The sequence below is a fragment of the Gigantopelta aegis genome, chromosome 14 (assembly GCF_016097555.1).
Source record: "Gigantopelta aegis isolate Gae_Host chromosome 14, Gae_host_genome, whole genome shotgun sequence".
Lineage (NCBI taxonomy): Eukaryota > Metazoa > Mollusca > Gastropoda > Neomphalida > Peltospiridae > Gigantopelta > Gigantopelta aegis.
The window spans coordinates 15,621,247-15,636,600 of NC_054712.1; the positions used below are offsets into that span (position 1 = coordinate 15,621,247).

Genomic DNA, 15,354 nt, shown 5'->3' on the forward strand with positions numbered 1-15,354 from the left:
AAGAACCATCGTGTCTCATATGTCTCCGAGATTTTATAAGAGACTCAGCATGAATCCCCAACCCCTGACCCGAAACTCTTTTTTTTAATTCAACTGCTTAGATGCATGCTTTGCCCTGTTTCATGGAATTCCTATTGACGAAAAAAAAAGAAGATATATCCTCGCAAATTCTTAACGCTTGGTGGATTTTATACAAGAGACTCTTTCTTTTCGACTTGAATCTGACGGCACAAAAACCGGGCGTTCGGTGTATTGGGCTGCCCAGGTATTGCGTGGACAGTGAAAGCCATTCGGACAGCTTTAATCATTGCCTCTAACTAAAACCAACCCCGAACTCGCATACAAAAAATATTTTAAATTTGTCTGCTGTTGTTGGATCAATACAGCCTGACTTGTGGCGTAGGTCTACCGAGATATGCGCTTGGGATTATAAGGTGGCTGCTCGGGCTATGTTTTGGGACCTGGTGTAAAGTTGAGCGACCACTTTAATAACATACGGTTGAGCGGAAGACTCCGAGTGTTGTACCAACGGGGAAAAGATGGAGTACGGGTTTCTTCCTCTTACCTGATGTTACAGGAATGTATGGAACATACGACTGGACGTATTTAATGAGCGGATAACACACCCCGACAAGGACAGCCATGGAATGTCATTTTGTGGCAATACTCCTGTTGGTCGTCTCCGTTTTTACAGGTGAGAATCTTGTGTGTCTGTGAGACAGCAGCTATTTCGTATTTTATTATCTATTTACAACGAAGCGGGTTTTATTTTATAATTCAATCACTTCCATTTCCAGTCACAGGTTGGATTCGTACGCAATTACGTATTAACAAGACTTGAACCTACCTGTGTGATTGTGAAATGGTACAGTCCATATTTCTTTTTTTATTATTTGTTTTTTTTTATATAAAAAATGTTCCTTTTAGCTTAAAAGATTCATTTCCGTGTAGATGGAAACACAGACAGACAGACCAGACAGACAGATATACAGACAGACAGACAGACGAAAGAATGATAATTATTTGTCTAACTATTAAAATAATCTTCGAAAACCGTTAAAATTTTTCATTTATTACATTATTGTTTTTTTCTTCAAATGTTAGGAAAGCGCTTAAGAAACCATACAAAATTTAATAAAAATATAAACATTGGAGGCGGGGGAGGGGGTATGCTTCCGTATCCCGCTACATAACTATCCTTCACCCATCAAAACCGTCAAACAGCCTCCCTGAAGGCCTGTTGGTGGTCATCTCTCGGCGTTCTGGACAGTACAAGAATAGTGAGAGTTTAATACAGTTCAAATGAATTATTTATTTCTCAAAATCTCTTCCAAGATGTCTTCGGACAGAAAGATAGATATGGACGAAGAACCATGTTATAAAATCCATCATCCAATAATTATAATGTGAACTGTCTGAGCTTAATTTACATTAAAATCAATTCTAGCATGCTAAGAGTCATCTGATCAAGAAAATTAATAACTAAATATGTGGTGGGCAAGGCTCGAACTTAACGGCGGCACCGACGGCAAATGCCGTCGTTGAGATATAAATTACCGTAGGTAGAGAGCATCACCGATGGCACAATGACGAAATGTATACACGTGGTGCACATTATCTGCCAATATTTAACATTTGCACATTTAAAAAGATGTCTACATATAACAAGATAGCCTTTCAGTCAGGTTTATTTGCTGCAAATGTCAGTTTAAAAAAAATTGCCATAGGCAGGTTCAAAATTGCCGTCGGTGGACTGTTTCACCCATTGCAATTCTTTTAAAAATTGCCGTGGGAGACAAATTCTTAAGTTCGAGCCCTGGGTGGGGGTGCAGTTGCTATCCAGAAAAATACCAAATGTTTTGGGGTTTTTCGCTAAGATCGTATATTACTATGTCTCGATGTTTATTTATTGTCCCCCCCCCCCCCCCCCCTTAGTTATTTTATGATATATACAGCACTCATAGTGTGTCTTTCACCTCTTTTATATATGTCATTTCTTAAACAAATCTGAAGATAAAAAATGAAGAAAGAAAACCTTTAATAATAAGAGATCATGCATAAAGTAAATAATTAAATATTTCAAAATCTTTGGTAAACATAAGTAGGTTTACATGTTTTCTAAGTAACGGTAAATAATACTCATGTTGACATTGCAAATTTTGTTATAAACAAACTGATTTTGCAATGAGATACGAATATAATTTTTCTATGTGACTACGATGGTATTGCGCATAATTATATTGTCCAAAGATCAGTCTAGAAATTTTTTCATCTTTTAATTTCAAAAACATAAAGGTTCACAGGGTAACCGATTAGCGGATCGCGTACGGTTCCCCTGCTGAAATGACGGTGTGTACATACGGGCGTTACCCCAGCCTCGCCTGTCAGACAGACAGCAGGTGTGTCTCGGTCTCTGTACGTCTATTGAGTGGTACCAGCTTACAGACAGGTGATGGCAGATTATCACGCAAACATCAGGACGTGAAATTAATATAACATATCCAAAATTAATTACTGCCTGTGAACCAAAGTGAAAAAAAAGAGTTTGTTCTGTTTAACGACATCACTAGAGCACATTGATTTATTAATCATGGGCATTTGGATGTCAAACATTCGGTCATTTGTCAGGATTATTAAAATGTTTGGCATCCATAATCCAATAACCGACGAGTAATAATAAATCAATGACAAAAAACAACAACAACAACACCCCCCCCCCCCACCAACAAAAAAAAAAAAAAATACCCCACAAAAAACAACAACAAACAAAAAAAAAAAAAAAAAAAAACTACCACAAACAAACCCTTCACAAAAACATTGGTATTAGGAACGCTTTCAGTTTTTATTCCTAAGTCCAACCAAGTCGTTTTAAAAACGTACACGTAAAAACAAGGGGCGGGACGTAGGCCAGTGGTACAGCGTTCGCTCGATACGCGGTCGGTGTGGGATCGATCCCCGTCGGTGGGCCCATTGGGCAATTTCTCGTTCCAGTCAGTGCACCACGACTGGTATATAAAAGGCCGTGGTATGTACTATCCTGTCCGTGGGATGGTGCATATAAAAGATCCCTTGCTGCTAATCGGAAAGAGTAGCCCATGAAGTGGCGACAGCGGGTTTCCTCTCTCAATATCTGTGTGGTCCTTAACCATATGTCTGACCCCATATAACCGTAAATAAAATGTGTTGAGTGCGTCGTTAAATAAAACATGTCTTTCGTAAAAAGAAATGTGGTAGAGTATATCGTCTATGTTTTTGTTTGTTGGGTGTGGGTTCTCTCTCTCTCTCTCTCTCTCTCTCTCTCTCTCTCTCTCTCTCTCTCTCTCTCTCTCTCTCTCTCTCTCTCTGTCTCTCTCTCTCTGTGTGTGTGCGTTTTTCTTGTCTGTATGTGTATGTATTTTGTCTTTGAGTGCGTGTGTGTATGTGTGTGTGTTGACATTTTTATCGTTGAGATACGTTTACTGTTTAGTTGGGGGTTTTGGGGTGGGTTTTTTTAGTCGGTTTTTTTTTTCCCTGGTGTAATTTACAATCAGCCACGTTTTAAAAGAGAGTTCTAATGTAAACAAGTTTTCTTCTTCTTATTTTCTCTCGTATTCTGTGTTGTGTAGAAATAAAAACGTGATCTAGTATTCTAGAATTACGCATAACACGTGCATGCATTACCCACTGCCGGACTAACAGTTTTGAAACATTTCGCTAACGTATCCGGCATTTCCTTTAACTAACAGCTGTACATAACTGTATACATACCACATCATCAAAAGCATACCTTACCGACACATTGCTAAAACACCATTTACCTTTATGTCAAACAGATGACACTACCCAGTTAGCAACATAAATTAAACTAGATAACAACATCAAAATAGTAGTATTTGTGTGTCTGGTTTGTTTGGGTTTTTTGTGTGTTTTGTTTGGTGTTTATTGATGGCTTTTTTCTTCTTTTTTTTCACTGTTCTAATTCTTTTTTGTCTTATTCTTTTTTTTCTTATTTCACCACAACAATATACAATATATAAACATATAAGAATAAAATAGATAATGCATTATAAAAGGGGCTCATACGTATTAATATTATAAATATTAACGTAATAAATCTGTATATCAATTTTGTAAATATAATGTACCGATAAATAATTCTGAAAGATAAATATACATTATACTTTATACAGTTAGTTTTCTCCAACAATTCCACTTTTCTTCAAATTGGTTTGTTCTGTTATTTATTATGGAAATATACTTATCTATATTATGGGAATACATGTTCAGACTATTCTGGAAGCCAGTTAACGTTAACATTTTGATTTGTATATGCATGGTTTGGCAATTAGCAGTATTAAACTTATAATATTATATTTTTTTAGAATAGTTAGGTTTGCCTAAAACAATTGTTTGTGCATTCACATGAAGTTTGATTTTAGGTTTTTTTAAAGAATATCCAGTTTATAACACTCTACATAACCAACTGTAACATGACAAAATTCACATTTATCTGAATCTTTTATACCATATATTAGCAAGTGCATGTTTTTGCATTGTTCTTATTCTTCTTGTTTGGTTTTGTTTTCCGTAAATCGGGCATCACACTATCATGTCATTTGATACACCAGTTCTGTAAAGGTTATTATTTTTATGACAAATATTGGAATTTTAGGACACGCAATATTTTAATATTTCGATATATTTTATGTTTAATAGTTTATGCTCTAAATATACGAGGGTGTTATTTTGTAAATGTTATTTTTTTTTACAATCAAATACCCCTTTAAACATGGAAGTACTGCCATTGTTTGATCTGTCTATTGGTACCAAATCCCATCTCCTTCCATCCCCTCCCATCCCATTCCTCCCCTCCCCTCCCGTCCCCATCTCTCCCATCCCTCCCATCCCCTCCCGTCCCCTCCCCTCCCTTCCCTCCCATCCCTCCCCTCCCGTCCCCTCCTTTCCCTTCCCGTCCCGTCCCCTCCGCTCCCCTTACCCTCCCCTCCCTCCCCTCCCGTCCCCTGCGCTCCCCTTCCCATCCCCTCCCGTCTCCTCCTCTCCCTTCCCCTCCTCCCCCCCCCCCACTCCAGTCCCCTCCGCTCCCCTTCCCATATTTTCGTCCTTATATCGAATTACGGTTCAAGCACGCTGTCCTGGGCACATTCCTCAGCTATCTAGGCTGTCTGTCCAAGACATTGAGTTAGTTGTTAGTTGTTAGTGAGAGAGAAGAAGGTGTAATGGTCTTACCATACACCTACCCACTGAGTCGTTAACACTCACTCTGGGAGGGAGCCAGTACCGGGCTGCGAACCCAGTACCTACCAGCCCATGACTTAACACGACATCACCGAGGCCGGTCAACACGCATCACTGAGAAAGCCCGCGGCTGCATGACTCTGCATGACTCTGCTCATCAACCATGACTTTGATCACCAGCCACGGAATCAAGCACGCGAATTGTACCCCTGCTTAGCATCAATGACCAAACTAGTCACTGTTTGTCAGCATTTCAAGCACACGTGTGTGTCCATGACATACGTGCTTGAACACTCGGTGCATGTAGGCATGTCTTAAAATTAATGATTGCTTTGGTAATCCAGTCACTAAATGGTGCTCTACCATGCTGATTTTGAGGCATCCTTCCTGCAGAAATAAACGTACTGGTCAGCGTATCTCTAGATTTATCAGCCTAGGCTTGCAGAGAGAGATTCTTCTTTCATTTGTATTTAGAATGTCTTAGGTTCGCCTTAAGCTGCATTAGGTCTTTGGTCATGTTGGGTCAAACAACCTGCAGGGGGCGGGACGTAGCCCAGTGGAAAAGCGCTCGTTTGATGCGCGGTCGGTTTGGGATCGATTCCCGTCGGTGGGCCCACGGGGCTAATTCTTGATCCAGCCAGTGCGCCACGACTGGTATATCAAAGGTCGTGGTATGTGCTATCCTGTTTGTGGGATGGTGCCTATAAAAGATCCCTTGCTACTAATGGAAACATTTAGCGGGTTTCCTCTCTATTTAAGAATGTCTACTGGCATAGGAAGATGGGGGGGGGGGCAAGGGGGACACGTACCCCCACTTTTCAGATATTTTGCTTTATATTTGCTTTATAATAGTGTAAAAGTGTGCCCCCCCCCCCCCCCCCCCATACTTTTTGGTACCTTCCTACGCCACTGATGTGTAAAAATTACCAAATGGTTGACATCCAATAGCCCATGATTAATAAATAAATGTGCTCTAGTGGTGTCGTTAAAGAAAACAAACTTTTTCATTTGTATTTAGAAATAGAATGTCTTAGATTCGCCTTAAGCTACATTTGATGTTTGGCCATGTTGGCTCAAACAATCTGCATGTACTTGTACATCGAAGTCACCCACATCTGTGCCAGAAGCTACTAGTAAGACGTGTAACTACTCATTTTACAGTAGAAGAGCCATCCTTAAAAACTGCTTCCACTGAGAAGTTAAAGCACGCGAAGTATAATGTTGACACCTGTCGTGCCTTAGCCTAGGTAGCCACCTCATTCTAGCAATTTATAAAAGCATTTAAAGGTATAACGAGGACATCAATGGTGCGTTAACCAAAGTAGCCACCTTATTCCAAGCAATTTATAAAAGCCTTTTAAAAATATTCCTCCCCAGGATGGTTGCCGTCTTATAGAAGTAAACGTGGGCATATTAAGGTTCACCCCACCCCCCCACCCACCCCGCACCGATTAGGGAACAGTGACGATTCATGGACACTCAGAAGCTACAAAATACTAATAGGTGTACATCAATTCTTGTAATTTAATTTGAACCTAGAGTCATAGCATTGTACCAGTTATTATAGTGTTCCAAACATGTGCGGGGTTCTTCAGAAAATAAGATGACATTTTTGTGCGCATCACGTAATTTCTTACACACCCGTTGGTGAGAACACCATACGTTATTTATGATGACACATACACGTACGTGCGTTAACAATTTCAAGACATACGACTGGCTGCTCTTAGGTGATGACCAGGTCACCAGTGCCATATATCCAATGAAAAACAACACGATGGAAATCGATTACATTGTGACGTATAGTTAACCTAACAATCATGTGACTGTGACGCGAAAGTCAGCTACAAGTGCAAAGAGTTGTAAATATCTTTTAGTAAAAAAAGATGTTAAAGTGGAAACCTGGTTTTTGAGGATATGTAAGAAATAGAGTAAGTAATACATTCGTGTCCGTTGATATCACAACTCGTTGTTTAAAAACGTATCAAACTCGCTTTTGCTCGTTAGATACATTTTAAAATTACTCGTGAGATAAATGGTATCTAACAGCCACTCATGTAGTATTCTCAATGCAACTAGCAGCATAACCTCCATTGTATTTTGATTTATTTCAGCAGTTGTAGCCACATATGTTACTGTTGTTTGTGGGAGTCGAATTGATGGTACACATATTTATCTGTTCTGTTTGCTTAGAGGCGGCTTTATCATTTCCTAAACGAATTGCCTGTCACGTTTGTATACGGCCGGTTAGAAAATATATCTAGGATAAATAGGTCGTACTAAACGCGAGTTGTGACATCTATTGAGATTGTTCGACAGGTCGTTTTTAAGTTTAGATGTCGCTGTTTGTTTTGTAGGGTAACAGTACAAACATTGGATTTAATTTCATGTGTAGCATAAAGACGTGGTGTAGATCTGATGTAGATCATAAACATGTCTTTAATTTACTCTCTCTCTCTCTCTCTCTCTCTCTCTCTCTCTCTCTCTCTCTCTCTCTCTCACACTCTCTCTCTCTCTCTCTCTCTCTCTCTCTCTCTCTCTCTCTTCTCTCTCTCTCTCTCTCACACACACACTCTCTCTCTCTCTCTCTCTCTCTCTCTCACTCACACACTCACACTCTCTCTCTCTCTCTCTCTCTCTCTCTCTCTCTCTCTCTCTCTCTCTCTCTCCCTCTCTCTCTCTCTCTCTCTCTCTCTCTCTCTCTCTCTCTCTCTCTCTCACACACACACACACACACACACACACACACACACACAGAGGGTCGAACCACCTAGGTGGATCCATTCAACTGACTGGGGTTTTTCTTGTTTCAACCAGTGCACCACAACTGTTCAAATGCTGTGGTATGTGACTTCCTGCCTGTGGGAAAGTGCATATAAAAGATCCCTTGCAGCAGTAAGAAAATGTAGCGGATTTCCGCTGATGACTGTGTCAGAATTACCAAATGTTTGACATCCAATAGCCGATGATTAATTAATCAATGTGCTCTAGTGGTGTCGTTAAACAGAACAAGCTTTAACTTTTAACTGAAGACCCTCTACATTTTTCCATTAGCAGCAGGGAGTATTTTATACGCGACTACCCGTCTTAATCGGGATATTGTCATTCTCTCCGCTGTTGACGTTAGGCCCATTGTTAGTAGCCGTTTAATATAGTAACATGATTTTTTATATTTTAGAGATAGCTAATATATATATATATATATATATATATATATATATATATATATATATATATATATATATATATATATATATATATATATATATATACATAGAGACAGAGACAGAGACAGAGAGAGAGACAGACAGACAGACAGTGAGAGACACACACACACACACAGAGAGAGAGAGAGAGAGAGAGAGAGAGAGAGAGGGGGGGGGGGCAGACAGACAGACAGACAGACATGCATACATGCATGCAATTATGCAATAGTCAAACCGACATGCATACAATATATAGATATTCATACATTAATACATACATACATCAGTACATACATACATCAGTACATACATACATCAATACATACATCAATACACACACACACACACACACACACACACACACACACACACAGGGAGACAGACAGACAGGCAGACAGTTAGACAAAGAAAGAGAAAACACAAGCTAGACAAATGGTATAACTACCTATAGAAAAAGATCCTCGTGTATTTAAGTGCTGTAAATACCCGCAGAGCATTTTCTAACATATTAACAGCATGCAGGTAATACACCTAAAACTCATCCCGCGGGGCATTCAAGCAGCTGTGAATATAAACGTGTTTTATGACTTGAATAAATATTGTCGCAATCCATACCGACTGGGCTGTTTGAATATGCACAGTGGAGTTGGTCCGTTGATATGAATACCGGCATACAGCGGGCTTTGTTTTATGGTAAATATTCAAATGACGTCTCAAACAGCACGTTGGCTGCCGTGTCACACGTTGTAAAAGAAGTGTTAATGCTTGAACATTAAATTTCAATCGATACTGTAAAGTTATACCTGACCAAACAGGGTAAGTGTTCAGATGAAATGGACACCGCTACGTGCGTTGAATTCTTTTGAATTAAAACCTGTGTAGTGAAACTATTTTAACCTGATGTGTGAAAAGGGTTGTTGAAGAAAAAAAACAATTATATCAGCGGGCTCGTTTCAGTCAGTGCACAACGAGTCACTGGTAGATCAAGGAAATGTTTTATCTAACGACGCACTCAACACATTATATTTAAGGTTATATGGCGTCGGACATATGGTTAAGTTCCACACAGATATTGAGAGAGGAAATCTGCTGTGGCCACTTCATGGGCTACTCTTTTCGATTAGCAGCAATGGATCTTTTATATGCATCATCTCACGGATAGGATAGTACATAGTACAGCCTTTGTTACCCCAGTTGTGGAGCACTGGATGGAACAAGAAATAGCCCAATGGGCACACCGACGTGTATCGATCCTAGATGTATCTCGCATCAGGCGAGCACTGTACCACTGATCTACGTCCCGCCCCTCACTGGTATATCAAAAGCCGTCGTATGTGCTATCATGTCTGTGAGGTGGTGCATATAAAAGATCCCTTGCTGCTAATGGAAACATGTAGCGGCTTTCCTCTAAACCGATGGTTATTAAATCAGTGTGCTCTAGTGTGCACAGCATTACCAATGTAACAGTTCCAGAAAGAAAAAACAAAGAGAAAGAAATGTTTTATTTAACGACGCACTCAACACATTTTTTATTTACGGTTATATGGTTAAGGACCACACAGATTTTGAGAGGAAACCCGCTGTCGCCACTACACGGGCTACTCTTCCGATTAGAAGCAAGGGATCTTTTATTTGCGCTTCCCACAGGCAGGATAGCACAAACCATGGCCTTTGTTGAACCAGTTATGGATCACTGGTCGGTGCAAGTGGTTTACACCTACCCATTGAGCCTTGCGGAGCACTCACTCAGGGTTTGGAGTCGGTATCTGGATTAAAAATCCCATGCCTCGACTGGGATCCGAACCTAGTATCTACCAGCCTGTAGACCGATGGCCTACCACGACGCCGCCGAGGCCGGTCCCCAGTTCCAGAAGTGCAGAGAAAAGACTTCAAGCCAACATGTTGCCGTAGGTGTCTATTGTTCTCAAAAGAGTACACATTTAAATTATTGGCTTTGCTCAAATTTAAGTTTAATCATTCAAGTAAATTGCGGCGCTCGCCTGATGCGCGATCGTTCTAGGATCGATTTCCGTCGGTGGGCCCATTGGGGTATTTCTCGTTCCAGCCAGTGCTCCACAACTGGTGTAACAAAGGCCGTGGTATGTACTATCCTGTCTGTGGGATAGTGCATATAAAAATCCCTTGCTGCTAATCAAAAAGAGTAGAAATTCTCAGTACTTATTCAGTTAAAATATTTTATTTTTGACAAATAGCGTTTGTGCTACCCACTGAGTTATTAAAACTCGCTCTGGGTGCGAACCCTGTACCTACCAGCCTTGTGTCCGATGACTTAACCACGACGCCACCGTGGCCGGTCATGCATTAATCGGTCAAACTTTCTAACATTCTTGGATGACTGCTTACCAGAGTCTCAACTATAAAATATAAATAAAAATTACTGGATAGCTCAATCTAATTAAAATTAGCTCCACTGGTTAATTACTATTACCTGTGGATCTAACAGCACCCCGTTGGAGCTCAAGTTCAGTTGACCTTTCATTCGACCAATCAAAACCTTACTTGCAAAATCATGACAGTAATCTTAAAAGAATTTAAAAACATTCGGGATTATGCCGAGGGTATACGAAATGATTCGGGTGAATTACGAAGCATGCCGGAAATTAATTTCAATATAAAATTTTGAAGAAAAAAAAACCCGTGATGGTATAGCCATAAAATCTGTTTAAACTAGTATACAATCCAGAATGTATTACTGCACTCCCCCCCTCCCCCCCTGTTTTTTTAATGTTGAAATAGACCAACAAGTTCGCCTATTGCATAAATAGTCTCGCCCGATATTTTTAGAATTTGTATGCTCCCAAATAACGCGATAAAAGGCGAAGTGTAATTGGTCGATATTTAAATTATTATTTATAGATGAAATGTCACCTGGGCATGGGAGCCCACGCAATGCTGTTAGATCTACTGGTAGACCAGTAGAGCTAATGTTAATCAGATTGCTCGATAGCTCCATTTCTCATGAAAACTGCGCAATCTTTATATTTTTTACTTAATCCTACGGGACATTTGTCGGGCTGCCGGTGCTTTCTCGCCAGCACGAGCGGTCCCTCCTCCCACCCACCCCCAAACCATTTCCAGTCCTGGATGGAGGAGCCGGCATGGGCCGACACCTGCGCCCATGGCAAGCGTGTGCTAAAACAGCTTGTTCTGAATGAGCATGTTAAAACCTATGACCTGACCTGACCTGACCTGACTTAATTTGTGAGTATTAGAGAACCAAACCACGGAGCGGATATCTGTAATAAGAGTTACGTTTTAGCTTCACTAATAAAAGCCAAATAGAGTTAGCTCATGGAATGTAACGAGGCTTCTTTCCTTGGCGATGACTGAACAATATTAATTACGAGCAGTTTAGCGGCTGGCGCAGATATAGCAGCCAATTAAACGTTGACCAGCTGTGAGGCACTTCCGCGGTTATCAGAAGAACGTCGGTGTTTAGGTGTTACCCAAGTTCTTTATCCAAACTGTAAATGTGATTAGTCGTGGTGTGGGTGAGGCATCTTGTAACTGATGATAGATACACGTGGATGATGTAAATAAGGCAAGACATGAAACTATAAATCCACATGGCTGATAAGAAAACAATAAATTTGCATTCAGTGTACCATTAACAGTTTCCACAGGGGACTGCCAGGATTTTTTTTAAAGGTGTTTATACACTCCGAAATAAATTTAGTACATGTACTAGTATATTTAAATATTTCCCTGAATATCTTGGTCTATGTGGATAAAAATTAGATTTATTATCCACATAGTTCAAGGTATACAGGGGAATATAACCAGTATTATAATCATAATTATGACACACGTGTGTCATACTGGTTATATTTCCCTGAATAGCTTGAACTATGTGCATAATGACATGTGGCCGAAGAGATTCCTAGGATTCCAACGTAAAAAATAAAAAAAATATAATAAAAATATAACTAGCAAAATTTAGGCTGGCGGGCCCCTAGGTAGCTCCTTAGATTCGCAACTGATGCTAGTGTTCAACCATCCTTTTTTTTATTTCTTCCCGCTAAGAGCAAGTTGAAGTTCAGTGGTATATCCAATAATGTTCTACCGTTCCAACCAGAATCCCACTACTGGTATTCCAAAGACTGGGGTATTTAGGGTCCAGTCTTTTAGCAGAAGTAAGCCAAGCCCATTGGGTATATCAAAGGTCGTGGTATGTGCTACCCTGTCTGTGGGATGGTGCATATAAAAAATATCTTGCTACTAATGGAAAAATGTAGCGGGTTTCCTCTCTAAGACTATGAAGAAGAAGAAGGAAATGTTTTATTTAACGACACACTCAACACATTTTATTTACGGTTATATGGCGTCGGACATATGGTTAAGGACCACACAGATTGAGAGAGGAAACCCGCTGTCGTCACTTCATGGGCTACTCTTTTCGATTAACAGCAAGGGATCTTTTATATGCACCATCCCACAGACAGGGTAGTACATACCACGGCCTTTGATATACCAGTCGGGGTGCACTGGCTGGAACGAGAAATAGCTCAATGGGCCCACCGACGAGGATCGATCCCAGACCGACCGTGCATCGAGCGGGCGCTTTACCACTGGGCTACGTCCCGCCCCCTGTAAGACTGTGTCAAAATTACCAAATATTTGACATCCAGTAAATCAATTAATTATAAATCAGTGTGCTCTAGTAGTGTCATTATCCGAAACAAACTTTAAACTTTTGTAGAAGTATCATGTGTGGATATCCTTTTTCAAACCTAAAACCACATGTCGAAATGACACACCAAACAGCCATCGTTTAAAACGCGTAGAGGTATAGGTAAACACACACGTAGCTCATTTCATTCATCCTCTATAAAACTGTAATACTATATATAGCAAGAATAACGTTTAAAATGTATTCAGTGTGTTAAATATCTGCGTGCATGCATGCGTGTGTGTTGGTCCATTAAACTGGTCACCAGTATAATTACTACAGTGGCATATGGCCAAATAACTGATACCAACATTAACTCAAGTGGGTTGATGAATGAAAGTGTGTTGACAAGATAGTCTTGTTTCGAGAGGGGTTTTTCTTCAGCTGTGACACCGCACAATCAGGTCACAGTGTATAAAACTCATTCATCGACACAAGCTTCGTGACTCGACGGCTGTTTTAGCGAAATATATACTCAACAACGAAAGTTCAGCAAATATATTTTATGACTTCTAAATTTGCCATGGTTGAATAAACTTAAAAGAAAACCAGGTCCTCCTGTTGTGTTAAGTCAAAGGTTGATGAGTTTATGCTGTTTGTACATGGTAACCATTTCAGATGTGAATACTAATTAATAAAAATAGGCTAATTTATAAATGTTATGCCATTTCTTTTAACATTAGCTAAACTTTCGTTGTTGAGTATACATCACCATGTAGTATCACTGTTAGGGGAGGGACGTAGCCCAGTGGTTAAGCGCTCGCTTGATGCGCGGTCGGATTAGGATCGATCCCCGTCGGTGGACCTATTGGGCTATTTTTCGTTCCAGCCAATGCACCACGACGGGTATATCAAAGGCTGTGGTATGAGCTATCCTGTCTGTGGAGTGTTGTGTATAAAAGATCCCCTGCTACTAATTGAAAAATGTAGCGGGTTTCCTCTCTAAGACTATATGTCAAAATTACCAAATGTTTGACATCCAATACCCGATGATTAATAAATCAATGTGCTCTAGTGGTGTCATTAAACAAAACGAAACATAACTTGACATTACTGTTTGTTTTATTTATAACAGCCAATACAACAACTTAGCTTTATTCTCCACCACACACGCTTACAGGACGCCTGTGTGTGTGTCGACGTAGGCTTATACCATGTCTGTTTAAACGTATGCAATCATTGTCAGTTCACGGTACATAACAAAACATTCTATGTAATATGGGAACATAGGATGGTTGTGTTGTTAATAAAAAGAACTGTTGTACATGTATAGGGAGAGTGCGTATACTTTTAATGACGGGATATGCAGTCTACGCAAGTCAATTTGTGTAGAATGTCACTTACAAGTTGTATAGTTGATGCGTACATGGTTAATATACACGTACATGCCATTTGCATGTTTAGGTTATTGCTTTGGTTTGCAGGTATGTGTGTGTGTGTGTGTGTGTGTGTGTGTGTGTGTTGTTTGATTTTTTGTTTTGTTTGTTTGTGTGAATTGTGCTTATACCCAAAACCAAGCATTTACAAGTACAGATCGGCGATAGGACAAGGGTGGATTTGGAAAAGAGGGCGAGAAGACATGGCAATGTAAGACAGCAGGGTTAGAAAAATGTTTCAATTTAGTGGTAGCCCACCGGGCTACCAGGTACATAAATTGTGGTAGTTCAGCATCATACTGGTAGTCTCAGGATGAAGGGGTATCTTTTAGTTTTCCACGGGTATCGCCGTCAAGTGAACTACGGTTTGTGTTACTGTTTGTGTCGGTATGCATACCATTACACGTGTACCTTGAATCGTGACATCGATACTGTCGTTTAAAGTACACTGCATGTTCTCTGTACAGTTAACTGTCCATGTTCATGCATTTATCACTGCACTACAAACTACTAGACCCATCAACTACAACAAAAATGCCAACAAATAAAAACAAATGGAATTAAATAACAACCAATAAACCCTCCTACAACAAACAATAACAAATAATGAAGTTGGATATTCAGGCAATAATTCTGAATCAAAAATATTATTGGTAGCAAATCTTAAGGCAGAGATGAATTTTACTTGTAGAATGCAGGAAAGTGCACTTCTGGACATCTAGTTTTCAAACTTTTACGGGGTAGCATACCCCCCGAACCCCTTAAAAACGTTGCTTTGCGCTCTCGATCTCAGTCACCACCCACCTCCAATGTCTATTTGCTTTCGCCGTACAAATGGTTTATGTGT

At 40.0% G+C, this 15,354-nt stretch overlaps 1 protein-coding gene across 1 annotated transcript in view; it reads left to right on the forward strand.

Annotated features, from left to right (window-relative positions):
- The first annotated feature begins 237 nt into the window (after positions 1–237).
- LOC121388021 overlaps positions 238–15,354 on the forward strand; it is a 29,280-nt gene continuing 14,163 nt past the window's right edge. Inside the window, exon 1 of the mRNA XM_041519221.1 lies at positions 238–694. Within this exon, the coding sequence (XP_041375155.1) occupies positions 643–694 (52 nt within the window). The 5' untranslated portion in view covers positions 238–642. The remainder of the gene's footprint in view (positions 695–15,354) is intronic.